Source organism: Pterocles gutturalis, unplaced genomic scaffold, assembly GCF_000699245.1.
Source record: "Pterocles gutturalis isolate BGI_N339 unplaced genomic scaffold, ASM69924v1 scaffold6422, whole genome shotgun sequence".
Lineage (NCBI taxonomy): Eukaryota > Metazoa > Chordata > Aves > Pterocliformes > Pteroclidae > Pterocles > Pterocles gutturalis.
Window position 1 is genome coordinate 343 of NW_010110080.1, and position 20,890 is coordinate 21,232.

Genomic DNA, 20,890 nt, shown 5'->3' on the forward strand with positions numbered 1-20,890 from the left:
TTACCCACTGGTGGGTGCCTGCGGCCAGAGATCTGCGGGAAGATGTGTGCTTTGAAGGGATGTACCCTCAGAGGGAGACACAGATGCTAGACCGGGTATCCAGCCTGCTGGAGCTTAGCAGTAGAGGCTCATACTGAACTGGGAAAAAATTTTATTTTCAGTGTGCCTCCCTTTTTTTTTTTCATAGCGTTTTCTGCATTGAAGCAGTCCTGGGGCAAAAATTGTGTCCTAAGACGATGGAAAACTATGTGGCATCGATGGTGCTGAGCGCAGTTGGTGACACACTAGGTTATTGCAACGGGAGATGGGAGTTCCTGCAGAGTGGCCCAGCCATCCACAAGGAGCTGGCAGAGATGGGGGGACTCGGCAACCTCAGCATCCAAGGTTGGAAAGTCAGCGATGATACAGTGATGCACTTGGCAACAGCTGAAGCCCTGGTAGCTGCTGGGAAAAACCCAAGTTTAGCGCATCTCTATTCCCTGTTTGCAAAGAAGTACAAGGAATGCATGAATGACATGCAGGGCAGAGCTCCAGGTAACTCCTCCATAATGCTGTCTGGGAGGGGCTATCCTCTCGCTGACATCTCTCCCTTTCCTGCAGCTTGGAGCTGAGGCTGCCCCTGGCTTTGCTTTTGGATGTTTGTAGCATGAGTCATATTTAATGTAAAGGGAAAGTTTTCCACACTCAGTACCTGTCCCAGGATGAACTAAAGAGAACAGAATAAGGCAAGCCAAAGTGGTTTGGGCTTCTTTGAACTAGATAAAAAGATGCTGTTTTGCCCATGTTTACAAAAGATTCTTACAGGCGTGTTTGGGGCCTGGCCTTGAACTCAGGGGAAGGATAGCGGCTTTTGTGCTGGAGATGTGTCTTTTCTTACACTCAGTGGATGAAAAATGCAAATTCAGCCATGTTTAATGTGCACCCTGAGATCTGTGTTTAAGCAACACCTTTAAACAGAGAATTAATACAGATCTTATTGTAATAAATGCAATAAATTGCACATCAAATATATGTAAAGGCACAAAGATCCTTGCTTGGAATAATTAAGTTTATTAAATCCAAAGTCTGCTTTTGGCTAGCTCTGCATGTCTGCTTTCTGTGCCAGGACAGTGAGGGCACAAGCGCCTTTTCTGAACTCTGTACTCCCCTCATCTCTCTGTTCTCTGCATAGGCACAACGGTGATGAGTTTGGGTCACAGGCAGCGGGGGCTGGCAGTGTGTGGCAGTATTCAGGAAGGGCACTTTGACAGGCTGCAGTATCCAAGCCATACGCAATATATTCCTGTAGTTCCTAGTTCACCCAGGCCAACTGACCCAACTTTTCCCCAAGGACCCTGTCTGCCTCTGTCCTCATGGCTCAGCCTCTTCTGGATGCTTGAATTAAACTTAAATTGGACCTACTGAGGGCAGGCCTCTAATTTGACTAGTGCAGGCAGCATGAAGTATCCAGGAAACACTCAAATTCATCAATCCTGTGCAAAGTTAATACATCAAAAAGAAATTGCCTAGACATGCCTATTTGGAGTGGCCAGAATATATCAAGAATGTTCTGATTTGACATTAAACACAGGAAAGGCCAAATGCTGCATTGCTCTCTTTGTGTCACTGAGCATAGTGTGACAGAGCTGTGCATTTCTAAGGTAAACCAGCTTGGAACTCAAGCAGGAATTTATTGTGCTTACCTTTCCACAGTGACCTCCTACCCTCATGTAAAGAACTAAACTATCAGTATTATATAACACAGATAGTCTCACTTGTTGGAGTAGCCCATTTAATGAAACATTTAGGAAGGGGTGACTGCTTGCCAGGATAGCAGGAGTCAGCAGGTTAAACTTCTGAGAGACTCACTGCTGTTTTGGCAAAGGAGCATCTTGTAGTTCCCCCAGCTGATGGGGTCTGCCAAGGTGGACTAACCACAGCTGGCAGTGAGGCAGCACCTGGAAGCTATTTTTGCCTCCGCTATCTAATCTTGGTGACTAAAGCCTGAGATGAAAAGGAGAAGAACCTAAAATTTAAATGTTAGTAATTAATAGCTGAGGATAATAGCACGGCTGCTGCAGTCCTTCTGTGAGTAACTGAGCTGCAATATACCCAAAAGCAGTTCTCATTTGGAAGTGAAGGATTTTAAAGTAAATCTACTATGGACATAAATCAGAGTGACCAGGAAGCTAAACAAAGAAATGAAGCTTCTTTAGTGGGTCCATTGACACTTAACCTCATAAAATTTTGGGAGAGGTGGGGAAAGTAAGGTGCAAAAATATGGAAGACTGTTGGGAATGCTCTTGCAACAGTGTTTCGGACTGCTCCTACTGCAACCCCAGGAAAGGCTCTTGGCTCTGAGAGCTTAAATGCTGACACTTAACAGTTTAATGCCCACGGACATACTACCAAAGGGAACACCCAGTCCATATCCTGAACAGCTGTCTGCAGTCTGGAGTCGCCATGTGTATTGATAAATCCTAATGGTAGAAGCTGCATGTTAGTAACTTATTTTGGCAATTCAGATTAAATGGATTTTAACTGAGAACATAACCCAAGGTGATGCTCTTGTGGCCAAAGTAATTACTCACCGGGAAATTGCAGCCCTTAAGGCTGAGAATGGAAAGTTGCTACTGCAACTTTCACTCAATAGAGAAGAGATTCCCCCAGAACAGTGGGGGAAAGTCATATTGCTCGCCCACACAAGGGAGTCCAGACCTGAAAATCAAAACCTGCAGTAACAAAGGGATTCCCACAACGTTATGAGTCATACAATGGCCACGCCAGGGTCCCTCAAGTATGCAGCCCCAGGAGAGAACTCACTGTCTTAATTCAGTGGAAGGTTAGTCCCTACATCCATTATTGCTCTTTGTGATGTGCCACAGCCCCAAATTCATTGTTCTTCGCAGATAATGAAGCCAACAAATTAAGCGACATAAGCATTGACATATTTGTTTTTTCATGGTACAACTACACCTGCCTCCACAGCTCTCCAGGAAGCTTTCTGCTTCAAAACTGTTGCCTGTCACTTGGTGTCTTTCAGTCCAAGTCCTCTCCCTGTGGAATTATTTACAACTGTGTGGTTGTTTTAACTCACCTTTTTAATGTGTATTGACAGATCCCAAACAACTGTTATTGTCTGTGCTTGTAAGAGTCTGAATAGAAGCTTATTCCAGAAATAGTGTCCAGTTGTACTTGAAACTTTTTCAGGCTGGCTTTCTTCACACACTGCTTTTTGCTTGTATTTCTTCTTTGCTTAGACCAGTACCTTCCTCAAGTTAATTGTAGTTTCTTATTGTTAGTACAAAGGATTCCTAGCCAGGATTTGGTGGATTTCCAAAACAATTTCCTGATTCAAAAACTCCTAGAGCTTTTTTTTTTTTTTTCTAAGCCTGTTTTGTAAAAAAGGCCAAACAACATGATTTCAGCTTAGTCTTCCTAAATCAACTTTCAAATGTTTTAATATTTTAACTGTTTAAAAGCATGAGGAATAGTACTCGTGATACCTCATAAATCACAAAAGTCTTAGCTGTTGTATACTGGTTTGTTTTACACAATTATTTTTCATTTGCAGGTTATCAGTAGTCATCTCCAGTTTTACCAAGAACTGGGTTTCCTGCTCTCAACCTGCCCAAACATGTCCTGAAGAAATGTCTTTCTCACAGTTCCAGCAAGATTACAGAGTTTATTTTGCTTTTGTTATACAGATTTTGATTTTTTGTTATACAGATTTTAAGCTACCCTAGTCCCTTTGCTGTCTCACCTTCTCCTTGTCATCCTGGCAGAAGGTGTGTTTTACCAGCTTTTTAAAAATGTGGCTTTGTTTGACAAGTTCCTTTTAATGTCCTGTTATAGGTCATAAGTGCAATTCTTAGAATAGTTAGATTTTTTGAAAAAATGCCTCAATTTTCTGTTAATCATCATAAAAGCTGGAAATTATAGTGATATCCCTCTTAACAATTTTGATACATAGCAGCCAGCACTGAATTAATAAACTACATGAAAAGCAGATGTAGAGGCCTGAACACATTCCCACTTTGAGACACCACAAACCCAAACTCCCAGGCAGTTCAGTTAAAAGTTGGTGGCAATCAGTCCTGGCAGAGCCCAGTGCTACCCACACCAAACGCTCCACCTACTGCTTCTTGCAGCAGAGAAACATGGCCCCACAATTTTCAGTCTGTAAATTGCCTGGAAGAAGGATGCGTAAGAAACATCTGGACTGATCCAGGGGTTGGCTGGCCATGTGGCACCACAAAACCAGCAGGTCTCATCTACTGGGAAGGGTGTGGGCTGCACTGATCGGCAACCCATTTTGTCCTATGGGGGAGACTTGCATAGGCTGTTTCCATTCTCAAAGTTGATTTCAGTTGACAGGCTTGTGGGCTGAATAGCCCGACAGCCGCAGGACCAAGCTGCTTTTTCAGTTTGAGACAACCATTCACGGGGAGCTGGTCCACCCGATCACACTGCACAGAGGGTTGTATCCTGTGCTGATCTGATAAGCCCATAAGTAACAGTGTCAGAAAAGAAAACCGCTAAAGACACTCAGACCAGAACTATAAAAGGATCCATGTGACCTTATTCCTGACAGCAGCCAGCCGTTATTTATTTTTAGCACATGTCCAGAAGCCCATCTTAAAGCTGTGCTTGGATGTGGAGGTATTTTGGTGACAAGGCTGCTCTGAGTGCTGTGTGCAGGTAAAATAGACTGGCATATACCAAATGCTACTGCCAAGTGTATACATGACCAGCTTTGCAGAGTACTTAGTGGAGTACCTAGCTGTGATTAGCAAGGTCCCACATCTTGGTGATTAAATTGCACCAAAGGTAATTGTAGAGTTATGTGAAGATTCTTGAAAAGGCTTCTTCATTGCTACTCTGTTCTACTTAGTTTGACTTTCAAAGTAACAGAGCACCTGCAAGTTTATCAGCTACCTGTCCCAGTAAGGCAGCAAAGTACAGGAGAAAGGGTTTAATTCTGGGTGTGTGAGCATGTCAAGTGCAGCTCTTACCGTGTGTGTCTCAGACAGAACTGGGCGCACTGTGGTTAGGAGAAGACTAGCCTTTTGAATCTACTTTTGCCATTGTCCAACACATTAAAACTTAAATTAAGCTTCTTGAAACCTGCTCGTGATTTACCTTTCTGCTGGAAAAAAAAGTATTTCAGATTTAGCCAGAGAGAAGACTAAGAGAAAAAGGCAAGGTAGAAGATAATCAAAGATAATTTCACATTTCAAACCTGTTTCCTCTTCCTTGCACACAAGCATTTGGGCTTCACTCTCAAAGCTGGATTCATTGTCTTGGCTGGGGAAGCTGGCTGGGCTCTGAAATCCAGATGTGTTTGTGCAGATGGCTTTATCCTATGAATGCACTGGACTAACAAGGGAGTTTCTGAAGAAGCAGCACTGGAAGAAGCAGAGTAATTTATTTAAAAAGTAAATATCAGAACTGTGAAAGAGATGAAGGTGGGAAAGGATGAGTTGTGGTGTGGCTTCCCATAAGAAGAGAGACAAAATTGGACTAGGGTCAGCTTGGAGCAGGAGAAACTGAGGACAAGGGACAAAGTATATACAGTCTTGAATAGTGTGGAGCATGAAAAGTTGTTATTTCTTGTAAGAATTAGAGGGTAGTTTAAGGAAATTGTCAAATGGCAGTTTAAAATGAAAGGAAATGCCACAAAATAGTGGCTCTGGTTACCATGGGATGTTAAAGGAGTTAAAGGAGTCTGAAAGCATGCATTGGTTCAAGCTGAGGAGACCAGTTTATGGTGGCTAGGTTCACTGAGGGTTGCTGAACACAGTATTTTGGATCCATCTTCTGACTCAGGCAGGCTGTGCTCCTCTGTCTGCTAGAAGCCAGGCAGGTCTTCTTAGGGAAGCATTGTACTTGCCTCAGTTTTTATAGTCTTTCCATGGTTATCTGTTAGTGGCTGTGTTGGAGACAAGCTAGTGAGCTGGATAAACCTTTGGTCTGACCTAGTCCAGTTTTTCTTCAGCTTATTGAAGAGGAGTACAGTAAAGCCAGTCATGCAGATCAAGTTGTGGTGAGGGAGATACTCCATTCATTGCTTTCTGACAATCTGCAGCAAGGGAGAGCTGGAAGATGTTTTGTATCAGCAAGGCAATAGGAAAGATTCCTGGGGAGCATGTGGGGTCACTGTCTTTAAAGGGTCTGTAAAGAGGCTAAACAACTCTCAGGAAAAAACGCATAGGTATGTAGGCATGCCTTCGATCAGGGATCAATGTGATCCGATGGCCCTCCAAACTTCCTTTACATTTATGTATGTCTGTCTAGATATATGTGTACATAATATACATAATATAGATCGTATATTGATTTATAGATAAGTTATTAAATAAATAACATTAAATGTAAATATAAACAATGTAAATTACATAAATCAGCAGTGGAACTTTTTTTACTCCCCTAGACTTTTAAATTATTTTCACAAACAGAAATTAACAGGTCTGCTTGGGAATAGGCAGGATGCTGAAGGCAAGAAGCATATATGAGCAGGCGACTGATGTTTTTCATTCTTCCTTCTCTGCTACCCTGCCCGTCTTCCCTCAGTTCCTGAGCTATGTGACCCTGTTGCCTACTGATGGCATAATTCTGTTTCTTTCCTTTCCCTTCCCTTCTTTCTCTCTTGGGCTCTGCTGCTCCTGTCGAGGTGCCATGTGTAAGGTAAGTGTGCTGAAGCTGAAGCCGGAGCGGCCGGATGGCTGGAGGATCCCATTCAGCCTGCAGGCAGGAGGCTGCGGTGCCGCCATGCGCTCCATGTGCATTGGGCTGCGTTTCCACCATCCTGCTGAGCTGGACACCCTGGTGCAAGTCAGCATCGAGAGTGGCCGAATGACCCACCACCATCCCACCGGCTACCTGGGGTCCCTGGCTTCAGCCCTCTTCACGGCTTTTGCGGTGAACGGCGTGCCCCCTCCGGCCTGGGGGAAGGGGCTGCTGGAGGTGCTGCCACGGGCGAAAGCCTACGTGCAGGACACTGGCTTCTTCGTGGAGGAGAACATGGGGCAATGGTGAGTTGTGCTCACAGCACTGGGTTTTGTTAAAATAAATCTCATGTACGAGAGGGCGAGCTCTGTTTATACTTAAGCTTAGCTAATCACATTATGATAGACTTCTAGAGTAGCACATGCCTGCCGTGCGATTGAATCGATTCAGAAAGTCTCTGAAGTCTCCCAGGGGAAAAATACCTCTAACTTATATATAAAAAAAGTCAGATTGTGTTTGGGTCATGTAGTTGTGACATTTTTTGGATCCAGTATGACTTGTTATCTCAAGCAACTGTGATCTGATGAAAGATGGGAAGCAGGGCTGGGGAACAGCACCAGGCCTAGGGCTGAGCTCAGTTTGAAAGTTATAACCAAATCTGGCTGCAGACTCAGTATGGCTCTCTGCACAGAGGCACACACAGGCAGGGGTAGAGGTACTCTGAATTTGGGAGGATGACTCAGTTCTTGCTCTGAGCCTTTGAATCCCGTGCAGCACGACAGCAGCAGGTGCTGGGCTGCCTTCTCCCATGTGGCTGGAGGGAGGGGAAATCTAACTCACTGAAACATGTCCCTGTGCCTCTTACTGTAAATCATGTCCCTAGTTTGACAAACGGGGGATGCCTACCATTTTGCCGAGCCATTGCTCCAGGCTCTTGACGTGGCACATTTTCAGCTGACGCCCAGAGCGCCTGCGGGGAGCTCAGGTATCTGCTTCTGCGGCAGGACGTCTCTTACAGCCCCTCCACCTTGTCTCCTGTTTTGCAGGCATTACTTTGAAGAGCAATGGGAAAAATACCTGGCGGAGAGAGGCATATCAGATGGGGTCTCACCACCCGCCTTCCCTCCCAAGTACGGGGTGGAAGAGAGAGACTCGTTCTACACATCTCTCAGCTACGATGGCTGGGGCGGCAGCAGTGGGCATGACGCCCCCATGATCGCTTACGATGCGCTGCTGGGTGCAGGGGACTCCTGGGCAGAGCTGGCTCACCGGGCTTTCTTCCATGGAGGTGACAGCGACTCCACTGCCGCTATTGCAGCCTGCTGGTGGGGGGCCATGTATGGCTTCCAGGGGGTCAGTGCCTCCCTCTACACCCACCTGGAGTACAAGGAACGCCTGGAGCAGGTCGCTCAGGACTTGTACCGCATCACCTAGAAGGGGGGCAGCAGGGCCCCCCAGGGGTGTGCTTACCCCACCTGCTACCCCTTGCTCAAGGTTTTGCAAACTCGGTTTGCAAACCCGCTCGATTAATGCATGTGAGCATAAGCCAGAGCCAGGCATGCTTTTTCCTTTTTGTGTGTGTTGGCTTCAGCAGGGAGGTCATTTCAGAGTGAACAGCTTGGGGTTTGCTGGCAGAAGGTGGCGGAAGGCAGTTACAAGGGGTTTTGATGGGAACAGGCAATGGTGTCTCTGTGCCTCAAGCAGCCGAGCCCCGAGACTCCCTCTTGTCAGCGTGGCAGCTGTTACGTCTGGTCCTCAAGGGGAGCAGGAGCACCTGATGCAGCTTTGCTAGTGATGCTCCAGCAGCAGGACAGGCAGCAAAACCCACGCAAGCTGCCCCAAACCAGGGTCCTGCCCATACAAGCATGCCAGAGGGGGTCAGGGACACAGGCCTGGCTGCAGGGAGTGTGCATGGGCTGGCAGAGATGCCTCCCGGCAAACCCATGATGGCTAGCCCACATTCGCTGCCCTGTACTGCTGTTGGGGAGTGCTGGGGACACCACTTGCCATCCACCACTGAGCATCTATAAAGCTAAAACCTCTGCTCCTTAGCACAGAGATGAGAGCAGGTACTGCCCAAGACAACCTACCAGGGGTGGGGGGAGCAAAGCCAGTTGTGGCTGGGGACAAGAGTTTTCTTACATATTTAGCAGAGGATTTTTTTTGTTTGTTTGTTTTAAACGAATGCAAAAAAAAACCCCAAACCCCACCCCACAGCTGTGTCGGCAGTTAATTTCACAGCACTTCTGCTATACAGCTAAGAATGTATCATGCTACTTCCCTACTCCAGTTAATGGGGGAGTTCAAGACTACTGACCAAACCCTTATTCAAGGTCAAAGTGGGTAATGAGAATTAAAAGATTGCATTTTACATCAGCTTAAGCAACTTCTGTAGTGAACATTCTTCTGCTTACATCAAGGTTACTTGTACAAGATTATTTGTTTAACATTTTCTATGGATAATTTTATAAAAAAATATGTTTTTTCTCCAAATCCAGATTATGACGCAGTGAAGTACTTACTGTTTTCAGACCAATTTCAGAAACAGTGTATCTCATTCAATAAATAGACCTGCCATGCCTCTCTTAAGTGTTATTTTCTGTTATGGGATGAATTAAGGGATGGGAGGGAGAAGTATGAAGAGCCAGAGAGTGCAAACTGTCTGCAAGCTCCAGCCTGCAAGAGAGAGGAAATGCGCTACCAGGGCAGGAGGAGAGTTGGTGCATCAGGGAATAGGGGAGGCAGGAGAGGGAAAGGCTGCCTGCAAGAGGGAGCAAGCTTAGGAGTTCAGCACACCTTGTGCAGGGAATGCGCATAAAAGCATAATGAAAGCCCAAATCTGACAAAAAACACCAGCAATAAGAATCACAATTTCAACACAGTTTACTACAGCTCTCAGGTGTGTTGTATAAAACATGTTTTAGTGCAACATAGTACAAAGTTTTGTTGTTTTTTTTTTTAAAAAAATCCCAAACATTTTTCCACATCATGCATGGATAAGGTATCTCTCTTTCTTCTCAGGTTCGTTACAGAAAGTTACGGCAGAGAGAGTAGTTTGAAAAGCTTTGTGTTAAAACTAATTACAGGAAGAGTCTGCCTTATAAAAACAGAAGTCTGAAACTGGGCAACACGCTGCCAGAGCAAGAGAGAAATGTCACCAGCAAGGTACATTCAGCGACCACTGTGGGAGCCACTTCCTGGGAAAGGCTCGGCTTGGTGCAGGAACCGCCAAGCTGGGAAGGGACCCATTCTGGCCAGGGAGAGGGGGCCATGGGACAGCCCTCCAGGAGAGCCCTGCTCCAGGGCAGACAGACTGGCGAGGAAGAGCATGGCTCGGATGCAGCACAGTGCTCTCCCAGGAAAGAACGACTCCTGCCCACTTCATTTTCTCTTTTTTTCCTTTAAAGGTGACATGAGTTGCAGTTCCTGCTGGGGAGCAGTATGTACAGGAGACACCACATTTATGTTACAATACCCACTGGCTGCACTACTGTTTGTGCCTTTGTTCTTCATTTCCATTCACTTCTCATCCCACTCCTCTCTTTGCAGATGCCTTATCCAGAAAGGGAAGACAAACGTGTGGGTGTGTGATACATATATATGTAAATATATATATATATAGGAGTGTGATGATATGCATATGCTGGGGCCAGTAAGGAATTACGTCTCAAGGAGGCAGACTTCACAGAGGGATGAGTCAAATTTGGGCTTCCCAGTAGAAGAAGAAACCAATGCCGTTCAGGTGGAGGAGCAGAGGCGGCTGACTTCGAATGCCCTGGCGTGAGACAGTCCACAGCCACATGGGCCCTCCCCCAGCTGGGAGAGAGGATGCATGGTGCAGATCTCCCACCTGAGGCTTCGCCACTTCTGAAACATCAAGGCATGAGGGTCTAAGCGAGTAATGCTACAGAGCATCTGCTGAGGTCCCCTCCTCTTCACAAAGAGCAGTCTGGCCCTCCTGAAGAGGACGGTGGCTGTGGGCATGGCACCTCTCTTGTGTGAGGCGGGGGGGGGGGGGGGGGTCTTGCAGCTGCACCCATCCGCCCCAGTTGGCTTCAGCTATGCTGCAAAAAATAAATGGCCAGATTTGCCAGGAAGACATCAAGGAAGACAACAAAAGGCCATTTTTGGCAAACATTTTCTTCCGCCAGACATAATGCTTAGGGCGTAGTGGGGAGGAGGCGGTTTCCTCCACAGGACAGGGCAGGAGTACTTGGCATTACAGGGTACGGGAGCTCAGGTGCCCCAGGCGGCAAGAGCCCTGGTTTGGTTTGTGAGAGCCATATCTTTCACAGAAAGAACAGCATTTCCTGCCACAGCGACTGTCTAGACAAAAGCAGGTGACTTTGCCAGGAGGGGGAGCTTACGGAGGAATTGCTTCTCCTCCTAAAGCCCCAGAAACAAAAACCGGCAGATACATGCATGCACGTAGGGGAAGATTTCTCTTGGCCCAAGAGGACAGGGAAGCCCTCAGAGCGCCGATGCGGTGCAGGCTCCTTGCCTTGTCCAAGCTCAAGCTGGGAAGTAGTGCAAGCCACAGGGGAACTTGTGACACATGGTGGTTAACTGCATGTCACCACTGTGTGACATGGCTGCAATTGGGCTCCTTGGCTGAATCATCCAGAGGCCATGAACCCAACTTGTAGAGCTTCCCCTTTCCCCCCTTCTAGAGTCATTACTTTGGTCATGTTGAAGTCTTCAGAGACTAGATCCAGCCACCTGTCCCCAGGCAACTGGGGCACAGAGGGGACCTGCCTCGTCAGAGGTGGCAGCATGGATGCCAGGGACGAGCATAACTCTGGTCAGCTGGATCGTACAAGGACCCTCTTTACTACCAACAAAGTCAGGGCTTTCGGGTGTCCTCCCTCCACCCCCTGCTTCAGTTCCTGGAGACAAACTAAATTGCTTTTGTCTTGGCTGCAAGCATGCTGAATATTCAGTCTCTCTGAGATGGGGGAATAATCCCAAAAGGTGAATTGCCCCCTCTTGAGAGAACAGGAAGATCGAGGCAAGAAGATGCTGAGGCTATGGCCAGTCTTTGAGATGGATGTCCTGATAGCCCAGCTAACTCCTCTGGAGGTGGACCTGGCTTTGTCTGCTTTGGAAGAGGGAGGAGCTAGCTCAGCGCACCTTGGGAAAAGACCTTCTTCACTGTGGCACCAAGTATGAGGAGGAAAACCAGAGTCTGTTTTGGAAAGCATATACATTTACTTCCAAAGAGATTGTCCCAGGACCAAACACCTCCTGGGAATTCCTTGCTGTGTGGAGGGTCGGGGAAGCCTACAGTTCTTTGAGTGACTGAAAAAGAAATGACAACAAAAAAGTAACGGCCCAAAAGACGGCAACTGATGGGAACAAAATTAATCTGAGAGGAACATCTGCTATGTACAGCAAGCGCAGGGACCCTCCATCCGTTGGGGTGAAGGGGTGCGTTCCCACAGGCGCTGGAGGAAGCCTTGGATGTTCCCGTCCCCACCAGCTGGGCGCTCTGCAGAGCTCAGATGCCGTGTTGGAGCACAGACACTGAAACAAACGAAACAAAACAACAAAACCCATTCTGTTCCTTAGGGTTCCTGGTGTGTCTCTGCTTCTGTCTCTCTCTGTGTGTTCACCCGGGTGCCTCTGCCTCTTTAGTCTATGGTTCCCGGATGGATGCTGAGGACCGGTGGCTCTAGGCAAGTGGGAGAATAGTTGAGGTGAGGCTCTTTGATCCACAACAAGGGGACCCCATTCTTGCCCTCCGAGTTCTTGCTGGAGTTTCGGCTCTTGAACCGCACCAGGAGGATGGTGATGATCAAGATGCCAAAGATGGGGAAGGGGTAGAAGAACACAAAGTAGAAGAGGAGCAGATGACAGACTGCAGGGTGGAGCCTGGAAAGAGACACAGCACAGTCATATTTCATGGCTCCTCTGCAATGCAGGGCCTACAAACTTCTTCAGAAACACAGAAAAACAGATGCTCATTAATGTGTGTCAATGCAGGAGGTGGGGCTCTGAGAGAAATACCAATAGTGGAAAACAGAGCAGCAGAGGAAAGTTACCGCAGAACACATCCTCAAGAGTTTTATGAGAGAGAGTCCTCCCTGGTGCAGATTTTATGATTTCTTATAAAGCGGGGAGCCTCACAAAGTGTTGATTCCCTCAGTGGTGTTAAGCAGAGGCAGCACCCCAGGGTATCTCCCATAAGAGCCCACAAAACTCTCATGAATTCAGTTTCCTCTGAGGCCTCTAAACCATCCCACAGCTTCAAGAAGCTGGGAAGAGACCCTTGTGCCACAGCCTGCACCCCTAAGCCAACTTCCAGGGTGTTTCCCAAAGGGAAGGGTTAAACCCCAGTGGAGGGCAATGTCTGCCCCCACTGACTTGGGACACACCAGGCACTATGTGCAGTGGGGTGGGCAGCCCCAGCACAGAGCTCAGTGCACTGCAGATGCTCAAGCCCAAACAAGAGCTGGGCTACGATTGGAAAAGCACCGGCACCACAGACTTGCCCCGGTGCAGGTGAGACCCAGTCACACTCACTCCTTGGCCTTTTTATCTTGGTTGAACCAAAGACACAGGGGATGTCAGGGCCATGCCCCCTGAGAGAGTCGTTGCCTTTTCTCACCTGCATCCTGCACGTGAACAGCAACTGTCCCAGACTCCTCCTCCGCCAGCCGGTACCACACTCCATTGGGGTCTGCCAGCCACTCCTCCACGCGGCACGAGTAGTTGCCCGTGTCGGCACCACCAGCCTGCAGCACCGTCAGCCGGAAGAGCACTGCCGAGAGCCTCTGGAAGCGCAGGCGGCCCTCCCAGCGACCCGCCTCGGGGCTGAAGACAGCATCAGGGCCCACACTCAGCACTGCTTCCCTCTCCTCCTCCTCCTCCTCCTCGTTGTCCTCCATGCGGCCGCCTGCCTCTTTTGCCCGCAGGTTGTACCACGTCACCGCAAAGTGGGACTCTGGGCTGGAGCGGGACAGGATGCTGCAGTCCAGCGGGAAGGACTCCTTCTCCTGCACCGTGAGGTTGGCAGTGGCTGTGTCCACCTGCAAGGTGGGATCTGAAATGAGAAAAGGGGAGAGGTGAGAGCTGAGCAAAATGCTATCATTAAAGCCACTCTGCACTCAGTCAGTGCAAACTGACTGTCACGACTCTGGTGCCGGGCGCGATCCAAGCAAAACCCAAAGGCTTGACGCAGCCTGCCAAGTCCCACAGGCTCCTCTGTGGTCAACCCTGCAGGCGCAGCATCCTCACCTCACCGCGCACTGCCTGGTGCAGGGTCAGACAGGAGCTGGCTGTGAGAGCCATGCTACCACGCTGCCCACACAGGCCCTCGCACCAATGGACGCATGTGCCAGAGGAGAAAGCTGCTGCAGCTCATCCAGATGTGCTACAAGAACATGTCAGGAAATACTGAGGTTTGGTGCGTGCACTGAGGAGCAATGAGCTACTAATTCCCAGCTACTGCTACAAAGAGCTTTGCACTCCAGGCTTATTTTTAATTTCTTCAAGAGTGCTCAAAGGACTTGAGAATCAGTATGACAGAAGAGGAGAGGATTTTTTCCAGCAATTTGAGAAGTTATTTAGGTAAGAGGTTCCTGCATGGATATGTCCTCAGCACAGACACAGCAAGCATGCTTCCAAAAGTCTCCCTCTCGTTTTTCTCTCTAGTGCTTGCTGCAAGGCTAAAGAGATGTTTTTACCTAACTGAGATACAGCAGCCAGAACCCAAGATGAATTGATAAAGGCTGACTTCAAGAGCAATTAACATTTGGTTTAGTCATCTTGCCAGGGAACACATACTCCAGGGATCGCAATCAGTCCAGATCTAAGCTTTCATTTAAAGACTAAAAAGCCCTTTCAGACACAGGAGCTGAGCAGGAAGGGCAAGCTCACTGAAGAGAGGCACTTTCTACTCCAGCCAAAATAGCTGGGCAAACCCTCCCATGCGCAGAGCCCAGGTGTCCCTGCAGGAGGAGGATGCTGTCCCCCAGGTCTCACTGGCTGTGGGGCTGCTGTGCTCAGTGGGGCTTCTCATTACAGCACCTGCCCTACACTTTTTAAATGATCCCACAAGGTAAATCTTCATTAAGGCCAGAGCTCTTCAGGCCACAGGCAACATGACAGTTTTCAGTGCACACCTTCCCCCTGAAGACTCCTGAGCACAAAAAGAAAAAGTCCTGAAATTTTAGGGACTACTGAGGTAAATAGGAGGAGGGGAAGGAAATGGCTTGTCAAAACCAACACGAAGCCTCTCCCACCTCAGCAGGTTAAGCAGAAGTAGGAAAACTGCTGCCTGAAGGTGCTGAAAGGTTTTTTTTTTCCCCCTCTTTCCTTGTGATTATAGTCCTGAAATATGAGCATGGAGATCCTCACTAATGAGACATGAGTCACAAGCTACGCTATTTTCAAGGTTAGTCATTTTCTTAGCTACTGGCTGCCATGGAAGAAAAACAAACAGTGCACCCCCAACTCCCTCTCTTCTTTCCACTCCACATCCTTCCTCAATTCAAAATGAGCCTCAAGAATTTCCCCTGCCGTTCATTTCCCCCTCCAGCAGGGCTGGCAATTCTCAGCCTGTATGAAGAGCTGTACCTACATCCGTGTGGGCATGCAGGGCACAGGCATTGCCTGGGGGGGGGTCTCTGCTCAAGCCATCTTGGCCAGCAAAGTTTCCCATGCAAGGACCTGGCAGATAAGGGCTGTGCTGTCCCAGGGGACAGTAAGCTCCTCCTTCACAGCACAAATCTTCTCTGCCAGAAATGACCACTAAAACCTTTCCAGAATCTTAGCCTTCTGCCATCTCTGTTGCAGAGTTACAAGGCTGACACTTTTCTGGAATGGGCAGGCACAGAGCACCACAGCAGTACTTGCAGAGTGGTTGCTTTACATGCTGGAAAGTACCCAGCAAATGAGGACCATAACTTTTACTTGACCTACAGCCTTTAAGAAAGACATTTAATCTTCAGTCATTTGCCTCAAAAACTACGGCATCTGTATTTTCCAAGGTAAATTGTCCTTGCAGCTTATGTGTTGTTAAAACTGACGAAACTTAGCAGAGTACCCTGGGAATCTGCTTTTGAGGGCTCAGGAGTCCCTGAGTGCTGGTCAGTCTTTAAGAACCACCTTTCAGAAGCACAAGAGCAGGTGATTCCACTATGTCCCAACTCAAGCAAGCGGGGCAGAAGACCACTTGGCTGAACAGGGAACTACTCGTGGAGCCCAAGAGGAAAAAGATACTGTATGACTTCTGGAAGTGAGGTCAGGCTTTGTAGGAAGATTACAGAGCTGTGGCTTGTTTATGCAGGGAGAAGACACGAAAGGCCAAAGCTCAGTTACAGCTGAAACTGGCCAGTGTTGTTTCAGATAACAAGGAGAGATTTTTTATGTACATTAATAGCAAGGGGAGGTCTAAAGAAAACATGGGACCGATACTTGCTGAAGATGGTCACCTGACTAATACAGATGAAGAAAAAGTGGAGGCATTCAATGCTTTTTTTGCCTCAATATTTAATAACACTGAGAGAACCTGGGCTGTCTGGCCCCTGAGTTGGAGGACCACAAGTGTGGGAACAGTGACTTTCCCTTTGCAAACACTGATGTTGTAAGGGACCAGCTGTATCAGCTGAATGTTCACAAGTCTATGGGGCCTGATGGGATTCATCCCAGAGTACTGAAGGAGCTAGTGGATGTTATGGCAGGACCCCTCTCGATCATCATGCAAAGAAAGGTCTTGGGAGTCTGGGGAGGTCCCCACTGACTGGAAGCTAGCCAACATTATTCCAATTTACAAAAAGGGTGTGAGGGAAGACCCAGGGAACTACAGACCTGTTAGTTTTACCTCAGTTCCTGGAAGAATTATGGAGAAGATTATACTGGGTACTGTTGAAAGGCATTTAAAGAATAATGCAATCATCAGGCACAGTCAGCATGGGCTCACAAAGGGAAAGTCCTTTTAAACTAATTTAATATCCTTGTATGATAAGGTCACCCACCCGGTGGATGAAGGGAAAGTGGTGGATGTAATTTTTCTGGATTTTAGTAAGGCTGTTGACACCGTCCCTCACAGCATCCCTCTGGACAAGTCGTCCAAATGTGGGATGAGCGGGTTCACAGTGCACCGAGCGGAGAACTGGCTGAAGGGCAGAGCTGAAGGGGTTGTAGTGAATGGGGCTACATCTGGCTAGTGACCAGTCACCAGTGGTGTTCCGCAGGGCTCAAATCTAGGGCCAGTTCTGTTTAATACACTTATCAAAGATCTGGATGCAGGAGTTGAATGCACCATTAGCAAGTTTGCTGATGATACCAAACTGGCAGGTGCTGTTGACTCTCCTGAGGGACACAAGGCCTTGCAGAGGGATCTAGATAGACTGGAGCATTGGGCAGTGATTAATTGGGTGAAATCTAACAAGTCTAAATGCTGGATTCTGCACCTAGGGTGGAGTAATGCTGGGCACAAGTATAAATTGGGAGAGAAGTGGCTGGTGAGCAGCCCTGCAGAAAGGGATCTGGGGTGCTGGTTGGCAGCAGGCTCAATAGGAGCCAGCTGTGTGCCCTGGCAGCCGTGAGGCCAAACCGCATCCTGGGGTGCATCAAACACAGCATCACCAGGCAGTCAAAAGAGGTGATTATCCTGCTATCTTCAGCATTGGTGTGGCCTCACCTCAAGTACTGTGTGCAGTTCAGGGCCCCACCATTTAAGAAGGATGTGAAGGTCCTTGAATGCATCCAGAGGAGGGCAACAAAACTGGTGAAAGGGCTGGAAGGCATGTCCTGTGAGGAGCAGCTAAGGACACAGATTTTGTCTAGTTTGGAGAAAAAGAGGCTAAGGAGTGACCTCATTGCTCTCTTACAGCTTCCTGAAGAGGGGAAGTGGAGAGGGAGGTGCTGATGCCTTCTCCGTGGTATTCAGTGACAGGATGCATGGAAATGGTACAAAGCTGCACCAGGGGAGGGTTAGACTGGACATCAAGAGGCATTTCTTTACCAAGAGGGTTGTTAAACACTGGAACAGGTTTCCTAGAGAGGTGGTCAATGCCCCAAGCCTGTCAGTGTTTAAGAGGCATTAGAAAAATGCCCTTAACAACATGCTTTAGATTTTGGTCAGCCCTGAAGCGGTCAGGCAGTTGGACTAGATGATCATTTAATGTCCCTTCCAACTGAAATAGTCTAGTCTAGTCACAACCCTTTGAAACTAGAATTTCCTCCCTGGTTAGAACTTCTGTAGCACTTTTTTCCCCACTAGATCCTGGAAAGAACAAGAAGCACCTGCAGCAATCCCTGATGCCTGCCTTCCTGTGTCTGGGCATGGCCAAAACGTGGTGGTAGGCAGCAGGATCTGCCAGAACCACTCTCACCAGCAAGCAGGTGGCCAGGAAGCCTGTAAGTACCCCCTTGTCCATACAGAGGCAGGCTCTTCATAGCCAAATCCTGCCCCATCAAGAAGCCTGAGCCCTTGTCTCAACTGACAGATGAACCCTTGGAGCTGCAAGCCCTGCCTCTGCTTCTTCACCCACAGAATGGGGCAGCAGCATGAGAAACTGCCTGGGCACCAGGAAGGGTCTTGACCTCCTCTTCTGCCCTCTTTTCATGCAAGGATCCTGTCCCTGACGCACACACCTGGGAAGTGCAGATAGCTTCTCCCATTTCACTCTCATTCAAAATTTGAATAAAATTAGAAGCCTATAGAATCTGCCAAAAGTACTGTAAAAAAAAATAAATTTGCAGATGCAATGGTGACAAAATTCCAAGCCCATCTAGCTGTGTTTGTAGGGCTTGCTCCACACTTCTTCCAGAAAAGCAAGGGTGCACCCAAAAAGACGTGCAAGAAAGCCTCAGTGCGGTCTGTAGTGCAGCGGTCCTGCCCTCTGCCCGGGCCTGCTGCTGAGGACAGACAGATGGTGACTCATGCGTTTGGTCCAAGAAGGCAGACCACTGCTTAAGATCCTCCTTACCTGGCTGCTTGACAGTGAGGGTGATGAGTCCAGAGAGGTCCTCTGCCCGCTTGTACCAGCGGTCGCTGGGGTCGAGGAGCCACTCCTCCACGCGGCAGTCATAGGCACCACTGTCCCGCACAGTGGCGTTTTGAATGGAGAGCAGGTAGAGACCCGGGGACGGGCTCTCCAGGTGCAGCCGGCTCCGCAGGTCACCCAGTGCAACCAGGTCCCCATAACGCAGGGTGTTCTGCCGGCTCAGCCGGGCCACCGTCTCCTTCTCTGGGTGGCCCGGCCGCCAGATGTACCACTCCACCGAGAGCTGGGATGAGGGGCTGGTCCGGCTGCTGACCAAACACTCCAGGGTTACCCACTGGTTCTCCAGCACCGTGATGTTCTTGTGGGTCTGGTTCACGTGCAGGCGGTTATCTATGGGAAAAGGCCATTAGAAACACAAGGTGAACGAGGGCTGCAAGGGTCTTTTGTCTACCCACAAGCCCTTCCTGCATGGCCACAATCCTGGGGTGTGATGAAAGAAATGAGGAAGGGGAGGAAAAAAAAAGATGGGGAAAAAAAGAGCAGGAAAAGAAAATAAGACTTATGTTTTTTAGGACCTTCTGAAAATCTTAGGCTAGCCACCAACAAAGCCCAATTCTGCACAGGGAACTGGAAACCCACAATCTCCCAGTAGGACCTGGGGGATCCTAAGTGCACAGACACCTTGTGAAGGGAGGCCACACCTCAGTCTCTTCTCATTCTCCTCCTGGGACAGGGCAGTAGCCTAGTCACACCCCAACTAGTAAGCCCTACTGCAGTGGGAAAGGGAAGGCAGAGAATGGACAGCTGATTACAGGGAACCACCACTGCAAAACGAGAAGTGGCAGAAGGGTAAAGTCACACATAGTATCTTGCTGCCTTGGGAATGTCCCTGGTTTTTGCTCCACAATTTCATTGATACACAGGGCGTTGACTGCAATCAGCTCTTTTATGTGAAATGACGTGTCATACACTCCTAAGTCCTTCATGACTTCTTTAGAGGGGCACAGACTGGACTCCCCTGGTATGGCCACTGCAGCAAGCGACAGGCACTGTACTTCCCAGAGAGAGGCAAGCGATGCAAAGGAGGAGGCAGATCACAGCTCCCCCCTACCTGACTGCCCCACAGCCATCTCAGGACTTCGCAAACGGAAACGAGGAGCTGGGACTGGCAGTGAGCAGCACGCTGTGACCTGCTGCACTCCCTGTGTGACCAGGCAAAGCTGCACCAGGGACCATACTCAATATCCCTCTTATAACCCCGTCCACAGAGACTGTGTCTAGCCAGCCAAATCCAGAGAGAGAAAATGCATTAAGCATCCTAGTCCAGCCCTGTGAGCCAGGTGCATCTCTCCTGCCTGAGGAACTGTATCCTCCAGAAACAGGCACCCGGAACAAGTGGTGACAAGGCAGGCTTCCTCATGAAGTACCAATGTTCTAACTCAGCAGTACACATTGAGTCCAGGCTGCTCTCGGAGACAGTGCTTGCCTCTCCCCTTCGTACAAAATGAGGGCTCTGTCCCCAGCTTGTGGGGGGGGCCATCTTTAGCTCCTCCATCACTCCACCTTTACCAGTGATGTCCGCTGCCACGGAAACCACGAGAAGAGATTTCTCCTTTTCTGACAGCCAGCTCCCCACCTCATTAAACTCGTTACTCACATCACACATGCACAGTTTAGAGGGAAAAGAGACAAGGCTCCCCGTGCCTGCTAGGATACAGGCACAGAGTAAAATTACACTGTGCGCAAAACATAAAAATGCTTTCCCAGGCAGGCACACACTGGTTCTCTCTCAGTAGGTCGCTAGTCGACACTCTTGCTACATGATGCTCTTAAGGATAAAGAAACCTGTCTGGATACAGTGGCCCTCTAGATTGTGGTGGATGGATAACCTTCACGTGCGGACACTAAAATGCACTCCAACCCAGCCTAAATGGAGGAGGGTCACATCAAATGGGGAAAAGTCCCTCTTTGTGGAGGGAGGTGCAAGCATGAGGATGCAAAGTGAGGGTGACAGAGCGGTAGCAGAAAGAAGAGCAGAGGATCCCTGTTGCTTCAGAAAAGCTCAGCAAGCTCATGAGCCATGCACAAGGCCCAAGAGGGTCCCACCAGTGCAGCATGTGGTACCTGGCTGCTTGACGGTGACCTCTGTCCGCCCCGACACCTCCTCGGCCAGCTTGTACCAGGCATGGTTAGGGCTGAGCCGCCACTCCTCCACGTGGCCGGAGTAG

At 48.7% G+C, this 20,890-nt stretch overlaps 2 protein-coding genes across 3 annotated transcripts in view; one reads left to right on the top strand and one right to left on the bottom strand.

The window, feature by feature from the left end:
• The first annotated feature begins 212 nt into the window (after positions 1–212).
• On the top strand, positions 213–8,142 carry ADPRH (ADP-ribosylarginine hydrolase). Of its 2 annotated transcripts, none has more exons than XM_010073196.1 (3): positions 213–553; positions 6,672–7,013; positions 7,755–8,142. In XM_010073196.1, exons 1-3 carry the CDS (start codon positions 237–239, stop codon positions 8,140–8,142), a joined length of 1,047 nt encoding a protein of 348 aa, XP_010071498.1. In that variant the 5' UTR covers positions 213–236. The 2 variants fall into 2 exon arrangements, with proteins under 2 accessions (XP_010071498.1, XP_010071497.1); XM_010073195.1 differs by having other exon boundaries at positions 213–534; positions 6,653–7,013.
• Positions 8,143–12,338: 4,196 nt separating this feature from the next.
• Positions 12,339–20,890, bottom strand: part of LOC104461562 (immunoglobulin superfamily member 3-like) — a 68,114-nt gene continuing 59,562 nt past the window's right edge. Inside the window, 5 exon segments of the mRNA XM_010073197.1 lie at positions 12,339–12,553; positions 12,556–12,579; positions 13,316–13,750; positions 18,645–19,052; positions 20,787–20,890. The exon segment at positions 20,787–20,890 is cut by the window's right edge and continues 5 nt beyond it. Coding sequence (XP_010071499.1) covers positions 12,339–12,553; positions 12,556–12,579; positions 13,316–13,750; positions 18,645–19,052; positions 20,787–20,890 — 1,186 coding nt within the window.

Excerpts from the sequence above, each read along its gene's own strand:
- ADPRH (XM_010073196.1), top strand. The coding sequence starts at position 237 with ATGGAAAACTATGTGGCATCGATGGTGCTGAGCGCAGTTGGTGACACA. Across the intron at positions 554-6,671 it reads GGTAACTCCTCCATAATGCT|TGTGCTGAAGCTGAAGCCGG; the intron begins GTCTGGGAGGGG and ends GTGTAAGGTAAG. Across the intron at positions 7,014-7,754 it reads GAGGAGAACATGGGGCAATG|GCATTACTTTGAAGAGCAAT; the intron begins GTGAGTTGTGCT and ends CCTGTTTTGCAG.